The sequence below is a fragment of the Ambystoma mexicanum genome, chromosome 9, assembly GCF_040938575.1.
Source record: "Ambystoma mexicanum isolate Mex_15411 chromosome 9, UKY_AmexF1_1, whole genome shotgun sequence".
In the NCBI taxonomy this organism is placed as follows: Eukaryota; Metazoa; Chordata; class Amphibia; order Caudata; family Ambystomatidae; genus Ambystoma; species Ambystoma mexicanum.
Genome location: NC_090931.1, coordinates 1,488,614,253 through 1,488,627,801, shown reverse-complemented (window position 1 = coordinate 1,488,627,801; position 13,549 = coordinate 1,488,614,253). Strand labels below are relative to the sequence as shown.

Here is a 13,549-nt window from a genome sequence, read left to right as displayed (position 1 = left end):
TTTTGGTAATACTTTTTCCTGCATTCCATGCATGCACAGTACATGGCCAACATTGCCTCAACTCATGCTCAATGGAAGTTGGTCTCTCATGCAGACAGGAGCCAGAAAGGGAGAAGTCCCGTGAGGGGTTCGGAGCTGGGACACTAGAACTACACCCGTCTCTGGGAGTGCCACGGTGTCCAGGTATAATGTCGAATGCAAAAATGTTGAGAAAAAAATGGCAAAGAATACATTCAAATGTGTTTTATTTGGATGTTTTTTTGGGGTCTAGCTAGTAAAAATAAACGGGTGGTTGGGGGAACCCCCATAAAAAAAACCGACATTTTTGCAGTCGACATTTTCACTATAAACCGTGTGCCACCTGTGAGAATCCAGCCTCCTAAAGGGAAAAAGCCTTTCATACCTTCAGGATGCATCCCACCCTATTGCCCAATTCTTTCCAGCTCTGCCCTTTCTGCTCAAACATGTGCCGTGACCCTTCTGATCATGAAGATTAATAAGCAGCTGGGAAAACGCTGACATATTCAAACAGGGGAGGATGGGATTGAAACCGGTATTTCTGCTGTAGCCGGGCCACCTACCACCTGGGCACGGGCAACTCTGAAGGTAGAAGGACTCACCATTACTTTATTGTACAGGTCCAGGTCATTCAGGTTCTCGTCCGTCACACACCCGGACTGAGTGAGGTAGTGGTAGGCCTCCGGCTCCGAGAGACATAGAGCTTCTGTATCGGGGGAAGAGATACTGGATTAGATTTCAGGGAAGCATGTATCGTGGATCAGTGCTCGTGCATCACACCTCGTGTGAGGCGTGCATAGGTTCCCTGCAACCTCACAAGTGTCGTACTACACACCTGATAGGGACATATTGCCTGTGGTAATTACAGTTCACCTTCGACTATCACGCTTTGATGAAATGACTAGTAGTGTATGAAACTCCTACTCAGCCCCACACTACTACTAAACCAGCAGTGATCCCAATTATAAAGGGGAAACAGCTGCAACCCAACAGGATACCTCTTGCGGCATGATGACCAAAATAAAGGAATGTCCAACCAATGTTCCATAAAAAAAGGAGAGTTTAATTAAACAATAAATACACACAATTAATCAAAACACTATTACCCCACCCACCTGTCCCCCCAACACTAGCAACAGAAAGACAGAGTAGGCAGGCTTTCAGATGAAAGAGGCACTCTGCACCTGAAAACACTGGGAGACCGCGATATTTTCAGCAGCATTGCTCAAGTTCAACGAAGAGGTCTTTGAAAAACACAGGGGCTGGGTCTAAACTTCAAACAAGGCAGTTTCCGGCAGTACAAGGTATAGCAGCACTACACATGGGTGTGCGAATGGGTCAAGCTGAGGTAGGGCAGTCGCTTGGCCCTCAAGTAGGACAAGGAGCTCTCTGTGTCTGCTAAGACCACATCGGAGCTGACGGAAAGTGAACTGCTTGGTTATTGGTCATCGGGTAAGACGTTTAATCACATTTGTGGAGAGGTCTTAGACATTTGCCTTCAAGGATCTGAGCAGGCTTAATCCTGGGCTGTGCCAATTGGCATTTTTCATTTTCGGAATGTCAGTGATGTAAATGGAAAATGATGAGTCGATAAGTCTTTCGGAAAGACCAATTGCTTGCCGAGAGATTTGGGGCTGTGGTCTTACTCTAAGTTTATAGAACTTTGGTTTGCCAGAGCTCCTGATCTGTTGCATACCGTTTTTTTAAAAAAAAATTGAATTCTGAGAGCCATGATTGGGTTTGACTGAAAAGCAAGAAGTTTAGAGTAGCATTGGGACTGTTGGGTCCATCTCGTAGCTGAACTGACTCTGCAGGACAGCTTTTTTTTACCCCAGCACTGGACCAAACAGTCAGTGAATCGGTCTCCTGTACCATTGCCCAACTCCGTCAGGTCCTCTCTTTTCTGGCACTGAGCGCCCAGGTTCCTTGAAGGCTTTCTTATTCAGAAAAAGGAAAGATGCCGTAGTCGCCCCCAGGAACTCCCCCTGAGGACCTTCAGTCGCGGCACCCGAGTGCTTCTGAAGTCGGACTTATCTTTAACATGGAGTCTTATGCTTCACATTAGGAGCCGGAGAAACCCAGCATCACATCCACTAGCATGGTTAGCCAATTAGACGTTGCTCTGTAACCCCCCCCCCCGGACTCCCCCTGAGGAACTCACTGTTCAGAAGAGCGGCCACAGGCTCTATGAAACTCCTGGGGTACCGATTAACACGTTTGGTATTCAAAGGACCCGCTTGACTGAATTGCCGGATCACGACCCGAGAAATCGTCTGCACACTTTCAGAACCTGTTTCATTCATCTGTATTCTGCACACACATCTGAATAACTTTTTTTTGTACAGCGGCTAAAGCATGCTTCCTTAAACATCTATGGGTGGACATTGCCTTGTTCAAAGTAATGTCTATTACCCTGTATCTTAAACCTACTCCCCTCCTGAGAGTTCGCCTCTGAGGCATCGGCAATAACTAACACCAGGTGAGTCAGTGAAGCCTTTAGGAAGCAGTTGGCCTAGGATTTTAGGGGTGCCCCCGCTCGCTGAACCCAAGGCACACGGGGACCCTCACTTCGTTTCGGCTTGGTTGAGAATCCCTGCCAGGACCATGGTGGGCTGCAGTGCTAGGAAGCAAGGTTGGGTTGTGCATTTTGGGCTGGTTATTTATCTTTGGAAAAGCCAAGTCACGCTGTGATTTGCCCTCCTGCCTCCCTCCCTGGCACTTCAAGCCCCCCAACCCCGGCACTTGCGTTATCTGAATGACACAAGGCCTAGTAAGATCGTTGTTTTGTCCTCCTTCTGTCCTCCCTCCCTTGTCACGCCTAGAATCACTTGCGTGTTTAAAAGACTCATATATATCATATATCATAAAGTATTAAAACTCTTAAGAGGAAGTGGTCTAATCACTCTCTATTATGGATGTCGTGGTCATTTTAGATAGAGCTTAAATGTTGCTTTGGAAAGCATGCCATCCTGCATGTTATTGCTGCCCTTTCAATGTTGAGGAACAATTAGCTTTGTGTGTGTCGGGCTATGGTGATAATAGCAGGAAATGGTACATTGTTCTGTATGCGTTGTTGATTTCAGAAAGCGTCATAAGGGGGATGGGAGCCTTTTTCCTATTTGCCACATGTGAGGGCGGAACAGCCAGAGATTTTTGGATTTTTAGATCCCAAAATTTAGTGCAAACATGTAATTCTGCTGAGCCTGTCTGACACCCCCCAGCAGCTGCCTTGTAGTTTTGCAACATGTGCATTCCTCCACATGGCCTGATGGAACCTAAAGTTCCAACAGCCAGGGACGGCCTTTATCTGTGGGCAGCCATGATCCAAATTGTATAATGGTGTGTTCCCAGGCCCGGGTGGCAAATTAATAACTATCGAGAAGCCAGGTCTAGTGTTGACATGGTGGTGTCTGGGAATCTACAATTATACCGCCAAAAACTATTGGTCCATTTCATTGCCAGATTGGTTTCTATTGTCTCTTTTCCGCTGTCAGAGGCTGCTTATTTAGATGTCTGGAAATGAGTTTCACCCACAACAGCTCATTTGGGTTCAGCCCCAGCAAAGCCTTTGTTCGGTCTAGGAAGGCGGATCAGCTTCCAGGAGAACAGGATCTGCCTCCAGGGGGCACACAGGGACCTGTTCTTCAAAGGACAGGCTCTGCCAGCGAGAGGGAAGTCACACCAGAGTGGCAATGGCTGGAGACTCTTCTTTAAAGTAAGCAGATAAGGGAGAGAGTGGAGATCGTGAAGCCCCGGAGAGTAGTTGCAGTCCAGGGAGGGGCCCACTGTGTTCAAAGCTCCCAGGGCGCCCACACATCCAGTGACCCCTGCCCGCTTCCAGTGGACAAATCACTCTGGAGCAGACAACACCCGGAAAAGATTAAGCACAGCAGCCAGGATTTGCATTTTACGGATGAGCATGGAGCGGACCAATCCACTGGCACAGGTGGACTAAAGCAAAGGGGAAGACCATGAATCCTCTTTGGACATCAAAAGAATATTTCGATTGAGCTCTAGTGGGCTAACATTTGCTCAAAGTCTTCAGCCATAGAGGTGAAGATTGGACTCAAAGAAAGGAGAAAGACCTGCCCTCATCCAACCCAGCGATCCACTTGGGCTGAACTGCTGTGGTCAAGGCCTACCCGATGTCTGAACAATGGAACCAGGATCCTGCTCCCTGGAGGCAACAGTACCTTCCTTGTCCCTGGAGATCGTGGACTGGGTCCCCAGCAACCACGAAGCAAGGTCTCCCACTTCAATCCTCCCATCAGCCGCGTTGGGAGTCATCTTGAGCATCTGCAGGACCCCTGAAGCTGGCTGTCACTCTGCGCACTTCGAGCTGCCATTAACCACCTTTTAACCCAGCTTGATGGCTACTCAACCTACTGAAAGAAATCCTCCCGCCCCTCTTGAATTTAACATGACCCAGTGGAAGCAATAGTCTTGTCCATTTCAATAGCCAACCCAACCAGTGCAAGACACCGATTTACTCTGTCTTTGCACTGTCTTAAATTGTGGGAAAGCGCCTAGAAGCTGGTCTCAACACTGCAGTGTCAAGAATAAACCTTAAAAAGTATGAGCTGGACCTATTCACACACTACAGTTCCGGGGACAGTGTGGTTTGCCTTCAGCTCTCTCAGGACTTTATGATTTATCAGGAAGTACCATGGAGTGCATTTGACATGTTTTCTCCAACCATCCACAGCATATTAAACATGGTTCTATCATGACCTTAATCTACAGGGTTCCCCAGGGCTCTGGACCATCACCCATCCCCTTGCTCATTTCCAACCCTGCTCGCATGCCCACTGCTGCTCGTCTCTGCCATTGAGCTCTGCATGGCTGCCTACTCGAGATCTTTCTCCATCTAAGCATATTCTTTACCTGGCAACCCAACACCTTTCATTGGGTACTCCCTGTCTCGATTACATTTCCTTCTAGCTGTCATCATCACCCTTGTTATTCCTGTAATCCTGGCAACATTTTTGACTCCTCACTCATGCTCCCTTTGCAAAATCTCCTTTTTTCCTTCTTATTGTTCGACTAAGACCTTTTGTTCTTAGCCTTTGCTCCCGCTTTGATTTACTGCTCCTCACTCGTTTACCGTGTATGCCCCTGCCTTGATGGCTGCTCCTCACTCGTTTACCCTTTATTCCCGCCTTGATGGCTGCTCCTCACTCGTTTACCCTTTATTCCCGCCTTGATTGCCACACGTCACTCTTTTACCCTTTATTCCTAGCTTTATTGCCCCTCCTCACTTTTACCCATTATTCCTGCCTTGATGGCTGCTCCTCACTCTTTTACCCTTTATTCTTGCCTTAATTTCTGCTCCTCACTCTTTTACCCTTTTTTCTTGCCTTGATTGCTGCTCCTCACTCTTTTACCCTTTATTCCTGCCTTGATTGCTGCTCCTCACTCTTTTACCCTTTTTTCTTGCCTTGATTGCTGCTCCTCACTTGTTTACCCTTTGTTCTTGCCTTGATGGGTGCTCCTCATTCTTTTACCCTTTGTTCTTGCCTTGATTGCTGCTCCTCACTCTTTTACCCTTTTTTCTTGCCTTGATTGCTGCTCCTCACTCTTCTACCCTTTGTTCTTGCCTTGATGGGTGCGCCTCACTCTTTTACCCTTTATTCCTGCCTTGGTTGCTGCTCCTCACTCTTTTACCCTTTGTTCTTGCCTTGATTGCTGCTCCTCACTTTTACCCTTTTTTCCTGCCTTGATTGCTGCTCCTCACTCTTCTACCCTTTGTTCTTGCCTTGATGGGTGCTCCTCACTCTTTTACCCTTTGTTCTTGCCTTGATTGCTGCTCCTCACTCTTTTACCCTTTTTTCTTGCCTTGATTGCTGCTCCTCACTTGTTTACCCTTTATCCCTGTCTTGATTGCTGCTCCTCACTCTTCTACCCTTTGTTCTTGCCTTGATTGCTGCTCCTCACTCTTCTACCCTTTGTTCTTGCCTTGATTGCTGCTCCTCACTCTTTTACCCTTTTTTCTTGCCTTGATTGCTGCTCCTCACTCGTTTACCCTTTATCCCTGTCTTGATTGCTGCTCCTCACTCTTCTACCCTTTGTTCTTGCCTTGATGGGTGCTCCTCACTCTTACCTTTTATTCCTGCCTTGGTTGCTGCTCCTCACTCTTCTACCCTTTGTTCTTGCCTTGATTGCTGCATCTCACTCTTCTACCCTTTGTTCTTGCCTTGATGGCTGCTCCTCACTCTTCTACCCTTTGTTCTTGCCTTGATGGGTGCTCCTCACTCTTTTACCCTTTATTCCTGCCTTGATTGCTGCTCCTCACTCTTCTACCCTTTGTTCTTGCCTTGAATGCTGCTCCTCACTCTTCTACCCTTTGTTCTTGCCTTGAATGCTGCTCCTCACTCTTTTACCCTTTTTCCTGCCTTGATTGCTGCTCCTCACTTGTTTACCCTTTGTTCTTGCCTTGATGGGTGCTCCTCACTCTTTTACCCTTTGTTCTTGCCTTGATTGCTGCTCCTCACTCTTTTACCCTTTTTTCTTGCCTTGATTGCTGCTCCTCACTTGTTTACCCTTTATCCCTGTCTTGATTGCTGCTCCTCACTCTTCTACCCTTTGTTCTTGCCTTGAATGCTGCTCCTCACTCTTTTACCCTTTTTCTTGCCTTGATTGCTGCTCCTCACTTGTTTACCCTTTGTTCTTGCCTTGATGGGTGCTCCTCACTCTTTTACCCTTTGTTCTTGCCTTGATTGCTGCTCCTCACTCTTTTACCCTTTTTTCTTGCCTTGATTGCTGCTCCTCACTCTTTTACCCTTTTTTCTTGCCTTGATTGCTGCTCCTCACTTGTTTACCCTTTATCCCTGTCTTGATTGCTGCTCCTCACTCTTCTACCCTTTGTTCTTGCCTTGATTGCTGCTCCTCACTCTTCTACCCTTTGTTCTTGCCTTGATTGCTGCTCCTCACTCTTTTACCCTTTTTTCTTGCCTTGATTGCTGCTCCTCACTTGTTTACCCTTTATCCCTGTCTTGATTGCTGCTCCTCACTCTTCTACCCTTTGTTCTTGCCTTGATGGGTGCTCCTCACTCTTACCTTTTATTCCTGCCTTGGTTGCTGCTCCTCACTCTTCTACCCTTTGTTCTTGCCTTGATTGCTGCTCCTCACTCTTCTACCCTTTGTTCTTGCCTTGATGGCTGCTCCTCACTCTTCTACCCTTTGTTCTTGCCTTGATGGGTGCTCCTCACTCTTTTACCCTTTGTTCTTGCCTTGATTGCTGCTCCTCACTCTTTTACCCTTTTTTCTTGCCTTGATTGCTGCTCCTCACTTGTTTACCCTTTATCCCTGTCTTGATTGCTGCTCCTCACTCTTCTACCCTTTGTTCTTGCCTTGATTGCTGCTCCTCACTCTTCTACCCTTTGTTCTTGCCTTGATTGCTGCTCCTCACTCTTCTACCCTTTGTTCTTGCCTTGATGGGTGCTCCTCACTCTTCTACCCTTTGTTCTTGCCTTGATTGCTGCTCCTCACTCTTTTACCCTTTGTTCTTGCCTTGATTGCTGCTCACTTGTTTACCCTTTATCCCTGTCTTGATTGCTGCTCCTCACTTGTTAACCCTTTATTCCTGCCTTGATTGCTGCTCCTCACTCTTTTACCCTTTTTTCTTGCCTTGATTGCTGCTCCTCACTTGTTAACCCTTTATTCCTGCCTTGATTGCTGCTCTTCACTCTTTTACCCTTTATTCCTGCTTTGGCGGCTGCTCTTCACCCTTTTACCCTTTTTTCCTGCCTTGATGGCTGCTCCTCACTCTTCTACCCTTTCTTTTTGCCTTGATGGCTGCTCCTCACTCTTCTACCCTTTCTTTTTGCCTTGATGGCTGCCCCTCACTTGTTTACCCTTTCTTCCTGCCTTGATGGCTGCTCCTCACTCTTCTACCCTTTCTTTTTGCCTTGATGGCTGCTCCTCACTCTTCTACCCTTTCTTTTTGCCTTGATGGCTGCTCCTCACTCTTTTACCCTTTCTTCCTGCCTTGATGGCTGCTCCTCACTCTTTTACCCTTTCTTCCTGCCTTGATGGCTGCTCCTCACTCTTCTACCCTTTCTTTTTGCCTTGATGGCTGCTCCTCACTCTTCTACCCTTTCTTCCTGCCTTGATGGCTGCTCCTCACTCTTCTACCCTTTGTTCTTGCCTTGATGGCTGCTCCTCACTCTTCTACCCTTTCTTTTTGCCTTGATGGCTGCTCCTCACTCTTCTACCCTTTGTTCTTGCCTTGATGGCTGCTCCTCACTCTTCTACCCTTTCTTTTTGCCTTGATGGCTGCTCCTCACTCTTCTACCCTTTGTTCTTGCCTTGATGGCTGCTCCTCACTCTTCTACCCTTTCTTTTTGCCTGGATGGCTGCCCCTCACTTGTTTTGGACCTCCATGGTTGTGCTCTTTTGCTTCTGCATTTTATTATTCATGTGTTCAGCATTGGGTTGAGGGTTGGGCTGGCCTGGTAACAGCCCATTTACCAATCAATGGTGGGCCCAAGCAAAGTCTTCACCCCACCTGTGTGCGTAACGCGATTAGTGCTCCTGGGCTCCATCCGGGGTACGAGAAGATCATGTTTTAAAGAGAATCGGGTGCACGGCAATAGCGCAAGTGTGATTCCACTGGCTGCCATGCAATGTAGAAAAGGGTGCAAGGCCCTTGCTATGCTGTTTGCGGCCATTGTAGGAGTAGGAAGTGGGGCGGCGAGGGCATGGGCATAGTGCAATAGGTAAGGGGTGATAGGTGGGGTAGACCCAAGGCATGGGCTCAGGGGAGGGCAACGAGAGGGGTGGCGAGATGTGGAAAGACACAGGTGGGGGCAGACCCCACAAGCGAGCGACAATGAAGCCAGACTTCGTATTTGCTCTCTCGCATTTCGCCAATAGGCTTTCACTGTCCATTCCTGCCTGTAATAGCCGTTTGGTATGTGTCCACCTCTAGGAGAGCTCTATGAAGTAGCAGGAATTCTGGGACTGGAGTGGTTTGTGGCAGTGAATAGTCAACGCTGCGCAGACAGGGTGTTTCAGCACTGATAATGGAGTACAGCTTGTTTGCTTGTTGAATTGAGCCACCCCTTATTCTCCTTCATGGCTTGGTTTTCCTCCCTCGGCTCCCGCTTTCCTGTTCAGCGTCTAATCTTGGCATTACCTCGGACTGTAGAATTCTTCACATTTCCAAATGCTGCTCGTCGCTTCCATCTTTGCAATGCTCACCAAGTGTGGGGTGACGAAACGTCCAGGCTTTCCCGGGACAGTCCGTGGAAATTACCCTATGTCCCGGGGGTTTTTTCAATTTCCAAACCTCATCCAGGGATCAAAAGGCTAGCTGGCTACGGTTCCTGTTTATGCCGGGACCAGATTTCGAAATCCCGAAATTGGCTCCCGCCACGTAAATGGGGTCGTGAATGCTTTTCACACCTCCATTTCCTCCCCCTTCACCTGCCCGATGCCCTCCTCCAATGAGAGGAGTGCACCTGTGAGCACATCCCCTCCCCGCAACAGGCCAACAACAGAAGTAGGGCTACCATTGTAGGCCACTTTTTGGCAAAAACTAGTTATGCCTCATAATTTATAATTCTCCTAGCCCCTGCCATTTGAACTAGATATGTGGTTTTAGTTGGTTATATGTTAAGTTATGTTATTTTGCATTTATACAGCGCCTTGTATACCATTTTTATGGTCTGAAGGCGCTGGTAGGTTGAACGCCCTTGGGAACCGAAGTTCAGGTCAGTAGAGAGAGTGAAAGGCGCGTGTGCGCACCGGGTATGTGTGCAGCTGGTGAAGTATTCATGTAATAGCTGCTTCTTAGCGGTAGGTGTGGTGGTTGGGGGGGTCAGGAGTATGTGTTCGTTCTGATGGGATTTATCCAGACCGATTCTGGCTGCATTAGGCCTGAGGAGAACGCCTGGCTGGGGGGTGTGTAACCAGCAGTGTTTACTTAGAGTGATGGGGAGTGAGCGGCTGAATGTTGGTATGAGAACAGTTATACCGAATGGTGTCATAGTATCTCTGTGTTCTAGTTGAGTGGTGGTGTAAAGAAGAGAGTAAGCGTGGGGTGTGATATGATGGGTTATATGCTCTTTCAAACGTTCCCTGAATTCCGAACCATGCTATGTACGTCACGCAATTCTATGCGCCCCAGTCCATTCGGTGCACATTTATTCATTCCTGGGATTCCAGTCTGCCCCACGCATGCACTCCTGTCTGTCCGTCACATGCACTCTCTTCCGCTACTAGCATTCCTGCCCGCCATTAGCATTCCTGCCCGCCATTAGCATTCCTGCCCGCCACATTTTACTCTAATCCGTTTCGTGTATTCCAATTTGTTTTATGCGCTCTGTCCACAAATTTTGCCCGTAACATCTTCATAATTCATCCGTTCCACCCACCTATTTCACATGTTTCATCCACTTATGTTACCCGTTTCATCCACATATGGCACGCGATCCATCGGCACCCGTTCTATCCATATATGTCAGCCGTTCTATCAGCGTACGACACCCGTTCCATCCACGTCCGGCACCCATGATCAGTTCCATTCACATATATCATTTGTTCTATCCTTATAGAATCCATCTACATACTTTACTCATTCCGTCTGTTCTACGCATTCAGGAGTTCTACGTACTTATCCATTCTACGCACTCATCAATACTGTGTGCATTGCGCACTCATCCGTTCTACGTACTCATCTGTTCTTCGCAAACTGCCCGTTCCACTCTAGGCACTCGTTCGCTCCGCTATAGGTACTTGTCCCCTCGTCCCCCCCGCACTCTTCCCCTCTGCGCACTCTTCCCCACTCTTCCCCTCTAAGCACCTCTCTTTTCGTATCATCAATCCCGCTCTGCTCATCCATCCGTTCCCCACACTCACCCGCTCCACATAATCATCCGGTCCACGCACTCATGCTTGCCACGCATTCAGCTCATCCGCTCCCCGCGCTCATCCGGCCCCTTGGCTTATCCGCTCTATGTACTCATCCGCTCTATGTACTCGTGCTTTCCACGCATTTAACAGCAATATGCACTCATCAGCCCTATACAATCATTCGCTAATATGCATGAATCCTGTTCTATATATTAATTTGCTTATCCGCGCTATGCACTCTTCCGCTCTATATAACTTCCGCACTTCCATACTCTTCCGCTCTATATATCTTCCGCACTTCCATACTCTTCCGCACTTCCATACTCTTCCGCACTTCCATACTCTTCCGCACTTCCATACTCTTCCGCACTTCCATACTCTTCCGCTCTACAAGCACATCCGCTCTGTACATTCATCAGTTCTACGCATTCCTGCATTCAACTCACTTCTCTGTATTTACGCACTCGTCCACTCTACATGCCCAACCACTCTACACACTCGTCCGTTTAACATGTTAATCTATTCTATACTCTCATCCGATCTACACACTCATTCAATGTATATAGGGATCTGTTCTTCCACTCATGCAGTCTTCCACTCAGTGCATTCAATGCTTCATCCATTCCAACTATTTCATGGATGCCATTCACTTTGTTCCTTCTTCATGCATGATGTCCATTTCAGCAGTTTAAATCTCCTTACTGTTTCCCTATGGTTTATTCTCATTATCCACTTCACTGTTTTGATCTACTTTACTTTAATTCAGTTTGTCTTTCTAGTTTATATTCAGGGTTATTAGCTGTCAATTTCTCGCATCAGGTAGTTTGTTGGATTGGTGTCATTGAGATGCTGTTTAGGCTGTTTGGGTTAGTTTGGTACCGGTTGGTTTCAGGGAAAGAGCCAGGTTTTCAGCAGTTTGCGGAAAGATGTTAAATCCTCAGTTAGGCGGATGTGGGGAGGGAGTGAGTTCCACAGGGCGGGGGCCAAGGCTGAGAAAGATGATCCGCCTAACCTGACTGAGTTTGTCTTTGGTATGACTAGGAGGCCGGCTGAGCTTGATCTTAGGGTGCGAGGGGGGTGATAGGGCTTTAGTTTGTCTTGAAGATATTGAGGTCCGGTTTTAGTCAGTGCGCGATGGGAGATGCATAAGGTTTTGAAAGTCACCCTTCGGGCTACTGGAAGCCAGTGCAGCGTCTTAAGGGCTGGGGAGATGTGGTCCCTTGGGCCAAGTGCAAGTAGCATTTTGGCTGCCGTGTTTTGTGCCCTTTGGAGTTTATTCAGTTGGTACGCGTGGACTCGGAGGTATAGGGGGTTTGCGTAGTCCAGTCTTGATATAACGATTGATTGGACCGCAGAGAGTCTGTTGGGAAAGGAGAGATATCGAAAGATGCACCTAAGGGTTTTAAGGTGGTAGTGGCAGGACTTTGAGACGTTGTTGACTTGGCGCGAGAGCGTTAGGTCAGAGTCAAGGGTGCATCCAAGATTTTTCACCGAGTTGCACAGGGTCGGTGAGTTGCCCATGGCGGATGGCCAGGATAGTGGGTGCGGAAGAAGTTCGGAGTTGCCACAACCCACAATTTCCGTTTTGGAGGGGTTTAACAAGAGGTGGCTTTGGGTCATCCAGAGTTCTATGTCAAAGAGGCAGGAGGTAAGGTCGGGAGTTGGGTTTTGAGTTCGTTAGTTTAAGAATTAGTTGAGTGTCGTCGGCGTAGTTGTAACACAGGATGTTGTGTGAACTAATTATTGGAGGCAGGGTGCTCAGGTAGAGATTGAACAGGAGGGCGGATAGGCATGCTCCTTGTGGGACTCCCGTGTCGACTGGTCGGGCTTGGGATGTGTAGGAGGAGAGTATTGTTATTTGGTACCTATCTTTGAGGAATGAAGCTATCCATTTAAGAGCGGTTCCACAAATTCCTAGGGAGTGGAGGCGGTCTAGGAGGATTGAGTGATTAATTGTATCAAAGGCGGCAGATAGGTCAAGAAGGATTAGTGCGGTGCATCCCGCGAAGTCAGCCCTCATTTTAAGGTCATCCAAGATAGGAGGTTAGTGTGGTTTCAGTTCTGTGACGGGCTCTGAAACCCGATTGTGCGGGGTCTAGGAGGTTGTTGGCTTCGACAAATGCATTTAGTTGGGAGTAGGCGGTTTGGTCAATGAGTTTGGGTTGGAATCTGGTGTTTGATATGGGGCGGTAGTTTTTGGGCTCGAGAGGCGGGTGGGGGGGGGTCGAAGGAAGGTTTTTTAATTAGTAGTTTGACATGAACCATTTTGAATGCGTTGGGAAAGGTACCAGAGGAAAGGGAGGCATTTATGATGGATCTTGCGTGTTCCCCTGCGCAGGTGGAAGCGAAAGTTTCTTTGAGGGTTGTGACTGGGCAAGGGTCCAGCGGCGAGCCAGATGGTTTGCGGGCAGATAGAAGTTTGAGAAATTGCTCTGGTGATATTGGGCTAAAGGATTCGAACATTGGTTGCGTAGTGGTAGTAGCTGGCGGGCTGGCCGCTATGGGGAGAGTATTGCCTGGAGGATGTAAGAGAGCCAGCTTGGTGGCTAGAGTATTTGTTCTTTCGAGAGCCGTGGTGTAAAAGTGGAGGGAGAGAGCCACACAGTGATTGTGAGGGGGTTGGGACGGTCGTGGTGCAAGCTGGTTTGGTGAATTCAGAGATGATTTTGTGGAGTTC

At 48.0% G+C, this 13,549-nt stretch overlaps 1 protein-coding gene across 1 annotated transcript in view; it reads right to left on the bottom strand.

Moving 5' to 3' along the window:
* LOC138489261 (unconventional myosin-X-like) overlaps nt 1-13,549 on the bottom strand; it is a 788,454-nt gene that overhangs the window by 384,937 nt on the left and 389,968 nt on the right. Inside the window, exon 9 of the mRNA XM_069616957.1 lies at nt 621-724. Within this exon, the coding sequence (XP_069473058.1) occupies nt 621-724 (104 nt within the window). The remainder of the gene's footprint in view (nt 1-620; nt 725-13,549) is intronic.